At 26.7% G+C, this 5,369-nt stretch overlaps 1 protein-coding gene across 1 annotated transcript in view; it reads left to right on the top strand.

The window, feature by feature from the left end:
• The window catches only part of LOC105621692 (sodium-dependent nutrient amino acid transporter 1-like), a 121,106-nt gene extending 120,894 nt beyond the window's left edge, over positions 1–212 (top strand). The window contains exon 9 of the mRNA XM_012203157.1: positions 75–212. Within this exon, the coding sequence (XP_012058547.1) occupies positions 75–212 (138 nt within the window). The remainder of the gene's footprint in view (positions 1–74) is intronic.
• The last annotated feature ends 5,157 nt before the right edge of the window (positions 213–5,369 follow it).

The following is a 5,369-nucleotide window of genomic DNA, read 5'->3' as shown; positions in this document are numbered from 1 at the left end:
AGTTAGAACTCGCCTAGCTATCCTAATAAAATTGAAGTCTTTGATTAATTTTTGCGTTAAAAAACACATTTCAGTCTGTCAAAACGGCTTTTCAGCCTACGGAAAATAAATGGGGACCTAAAAATCCAAAGATACACAGGGAATGGAAAGCGTTTGTGACGGAAAAGAAATTCGGAGCTCAGAGCGGTTTGATAAAAATGTTTTTTAAGTAAAAGCTTAGCTTTATTAGTATTTCTCACTCCATATAGTTTAATCATGTGCTTTTAATTTCTAAATTCTACTTTAATTAGTATAATGATAAAAAAAATAAAAATAGCACAATTGTTAAAGATGTCCGGAACCAGATAAAGTCGCATACTCTGCAACTGTCACAATTAAAGAATCACTTCCCTGTCGAAAATTCTTATTAATCTATAATTAATCTAATAAATTCTCTAAGAATCATATAAGATCTCATAAATATCTGTATGAGAACACATAAAATCTTTTAAGTTCTAAAAACACCTTTTAAAATCTTGTAAGATCTTAATCGGTTTACGATTTTCATAGATTTTATATCTTATATGAGATTACATAAAATCTTTAGTTCTAAAAATATTTTTTAAGATCTTAAGAAATTTCAGAAATTCAAATAAAATCTGTAAATAATTTATAAGAAAATTCAAATATGAAGAAATTTTTTACATCTTAGCGGACTGATAATCTAATATCATAATGATAATCTAATATCATATAACAATCAAATATCATCGTAACAATTTTATTGAACTTTTATTATTAGAGTTTTTAAATTTTTAATTCAATAAACAGAGAAATGGAAGTAGACTGCGCAGTTAAAGATGCATTATAATAAATTATATATATTCTATAATTCAAATGTCTAAACAATAATTTTCCATTCTCGAACGTTTCAACTTCCTATCATTTTCAATGAATTAATAACAGATGTAAATGTAACTCTAGATTTTTAAACACAATTTATCTTAATAATTGTTCACGAATTGCATCTTAATGAACGAGTTTTTTCAATTCTTGTTGGAGAAGTGCTACCGTTAACATGGTCCAAATGATTCAGTAAACGCAAATGCGGTTCAAAAGGAAAATTGTAGAATTTTAATAAATAATGTCAAATGTTAAAAATGTTGTCATTATAATAACTGCTGCAAATTCTTACAAGAAAAATTCTTGTGTCATCTTCCAAGAAAATTTTCACATACGAATTTCAATCAGGAACATACAAGATCGTATAGGAATATATCGCATATATCTATAGATCTATCTATATACCTATAGATCTATCTATATACCTATAGATCTATCTATATACCTATAGATAAATCAAGAATCTTGCATAAACCTTACATTCATGTTACAATGAATCTTATAAGCATGTTACTGACTTTTACATACATGTAACATGAATCTTAAAGAATACTATTGGAATTTTGTGTAATTTATTGCTCGTATCCCAGTAAATAAAATGGAATGGAGCAAGCAAGGAGTTGAATGGAATTTAAGGAGATACGATCAAAAAATCAAAATGCTTCAATCTATTTAAAAATTACACAGAATATTATTTAAAACGAAACTAATATTGTATTAAAATTTCAAATCAATTGTATAATTTTTAAAAAAGAAAGAGCTAAAGTTAGAGTTTTATGCATAGTGACATATGCATTGATATAGTACATAATTATTTATTTTTAGAATGCTTCCACATAAAAAACATATAAAGTTAAAACAAATCTTTTTTTACATTCTTGCAAGAATTTAACTTTATTCACCGTGTAATTTATTTGTATACAAGCAAAAAGCTGATGAAAACATGCCTATTTGAGTATCTAAAAAAATATACGCAGAAAACTTGCTAATTGACATCCTGTATTACATTAGATTGCGGCTTGCTTCATTCTGTGACGCATGTATTATAATTGAATATATATGTACTGTTTATAACCTATTGTTATGTTTTTAATTGTAAAACACGCACATGAAAATAATATTTTAACCTCAACTATTAATTACTAATGGCACCTCAACTATTAATTACTAGTCAATTATTAGTGTGCAACTCGAGCAGGAATGTTAACTTCATTTTCAGAATGCAACGTTGCCTAGTTATCGATAATTATTGATAAAACATTAAATTTTTTGTATTTTCTAATAATAGAACATTAATATTATGCTTCATAATTATATATGAAATATATAATTATATATAAAAATTAGCAATCAATGTTATTTAATTTTAATAAAGTCTTTCTTATTAAAAGATTTTTATATATTAGGTTGATATTATCTTAGATTGATATTTTCTTAATTCTTGTTCATTTCATATATTTATTCCAATTTATGTTCATTTAATAATTCCATTTCATTTACTGGGTTGATCAATACCTTTATTACTTTAGAGCAATCATGTAAAAAAATTATTTCTTAAGAGTATCTTAGCCTAAATTAGCAGGGCTGAGTAAAATACTTTTTGAATTTCATTTACTAATTGTAAAATACTAATTGTAAAATATTTTTAAAAAGTGTATTTAAAATGCAAAATAGGTTTTTCGAATCCATTTTAAATATAAAATGAATAAATAGGTATTTTAAATGATTTCCGAATGCAAAATAGTTTTTCCTGTCCTAGCGAAAAAAAATTTTTACGAAAAAGTACAGAAAAACTATATAGATTGAAACAAAGATGCTAAAAATTTTTAATTTTTCGTAGATATTTCGTAATGAGACAGAGAATGAGGTTTGTTTGCCTCAGAAATCCATAGTTTTTCTTAGATATTTTCTTAGATATAAAACGTGTAAGAAATGGATAATCTCACACCGCGACTGATGTACTATTGCGTCACTTACGCTATTTGGCGCTACTCTTAAACTCGTTGTCATCTCGACGCACTCGATGCATCTTAACGACGGCTGTTTATAAATGACAGACACGCTGTCGATTTTTGTTTCGATCATAGAAATGATAAGATCGTTGTATTGATTGACCATATTCTTTATTGAATTAAACCATTTTATTCGATAAATCTTTTGTCCACTTAATTAAATAATTAAAAGAAAGCTAATCGTTGCCCTCCAAAAGATCTTTCAGATCAGAAGTGGGATAATAAATCGGATTTTGGTTTTGGTTTTGCGAACTGCTTATGGAGTCGTTTATAGAGTATCCGAGTTCGCCGCCTTTATATCAGGGACCCGATTCTTAAACTTATGCGATATTTATCATGAGAAAAATATCGCATGATCCATATCGCACGCGATTTCGAAATCATATTCTCTACAATCGTTTATTGCTATGTGATATGCTATATGTGACAAATCTCATATAGGATTATCGTACAGTGTTGCCAGATTTTGAAATAATATAATAACTAATCACGATGGAGATATATAAGAATAAGCCACGTAATAAACCGTGTGATGTATTTTTCTGTCTTTCAGTTTTTCAAATCGAGATAATGAAATGTAAATAGCATAATCAATTAATACGTTAATAGTAATCAGTGATAGAAAATTAAAATGGAATTGGTAACAACTACAGTAAAGAAACGATGCACATATATTAATGATGAACAGAAAAATGTTTTAATTGGTAAGTGACTTCGCAGTGAACAAGAATGCATTGAAAGATTAAAGAATTACAATTATATTTTTCAATTTATGGTAACGTATTTTAGAACTGCCTGATAATTATATAAAAGAATAAAAATACATTCGGATCAAAAAAGATTCACTTAACGTTCGTAAATACATTTTTCTGAAGAATCCGTCTCAATTCATTCTTGTTTATTGAGATTTCATAATATGTATTTTTGAATTTTAAAATTCATGAATAAATCCTGAGCTACAAAGTGAAAAATTTTCTGTCACTTTTACTTATAAAAATGTTCAAAAATTATAAGAAAAAGTAACAGCACACTTACATCAGATACCTAATGCAACAAAAAAGTGGAATAAATAGAGAAAGGTATACATATATTAATCTTATATTACAGAATCATTATCTTATGAAAGAATTTCCCTGTACTTTCCCTGTAAATTAATTTTACAAAAAATATCAGCCCAAATAGCAGAAAAACTAGAAGTTATTTAAATGTTATTTTCAACAATTTATTTATAGAGAAACTGCATCAGAGAAATTTTTCCACTATTTACTATGTAACAGTAATGTATCTAAATAAGTTTTCTTTATTATGTAAATTTAGCAAGATATGCGAAGTGCAACTAAAGCCAAAAATATTTCTAGAAACATGCTCAAGGTACTAGTGGAGGGCCTGCCTCAAGTCAAGTCTTAACAGAAATAGATCAAAAGATTTTGGCACTTATTGGTCCAATTGTGGAAGAACATAATTCAGTACAGGAATCCAACGTGCAATCTGTAAGGAACCTTATTATTAAACATATTCGTTTTAAGAAAATTAATTTCATTTTTATTTTTATTGATCTATCTACATGTCACTTTCATGCGTTAGCTTCTGACAAAAACAATTGAAATTTTTATTATTAATAAAATGTTTATGTTGTAGGATTGGAATCAGAAGTATGTAATATGGAGTACTATTACATGATAAAGAAATTGTGAAAAATTCTGTACAATATACAATATACAAGAAGTAATGCAAGATTCTATTTCATTGAAGTCACAGTTCTCATGAGAAAACAACAGAAAAAAATATTTCGGAAGAATATTTAAATAAAAACAATAAGAATAGAAATAATAATTCAAAATATTCAGATAATTCAAAGAAAGATATTAAAAGCAGCAATCATTGTAGCTAACAGCATTTTCGACATAACACTAAATGCTATATCAATTCCAAAAAAATCAGGTACTAAAAGACTTCAGGTACTAAAAACTTCCGCTGCTTTGAGATATTTAAAGTCAATAGAACAAATTGAGAAGCTGGCCAATATATCACACGAAGATAGTCAAACACGAAAAATGTATTATGATAAAAAACTTTAACTCAAGCTTTATGAGAAAGAACTAAAAGAGAGAGACGTTATAGACAAAGAAAACATTTACATATTGCTGGAGCAATCCTTAAAAAAAGCAACTTTTAATTAATGTATATTGTAGGCTGTGAAAACAATTTGAATTTTAATAAGTGAACCACAAAGTAAACTTTACTAGAAGCAAAGTTATGATATATTTTGTATTTTAAGATACTTAAAAATAATCCAATCCAATATATATTGAAAAAAAGAAATTGAGACATTAGATACAATAAAGAAACATATTTGTTTTGTTTCAAAGAAATGGCTCTTGTTGAAAAAAGTAAGAAAAGTACTAAGATATTGCATTGCACGTCTCAATTGCTGATTGTTACAAAGTCAAGCAATAGCTTTGCTATTTGTTAATT

This window comes from Atta cephalotes (assembly GCF_000143395.1).
Source record: "Atta cephalotes unplaced genomic scaffold scaffold00036, whole genome shotgun sequence".
NCBI lineage: Eukaryota > Metazoa > Arthropoda > Insecta > Hymenoptera > Formicidae > Atta > Atta cephalotes.
Note: the sequence above shows the minus strand (reverse complement) of the source record. Positions and strands in the feature narration are given on the sequence as shown.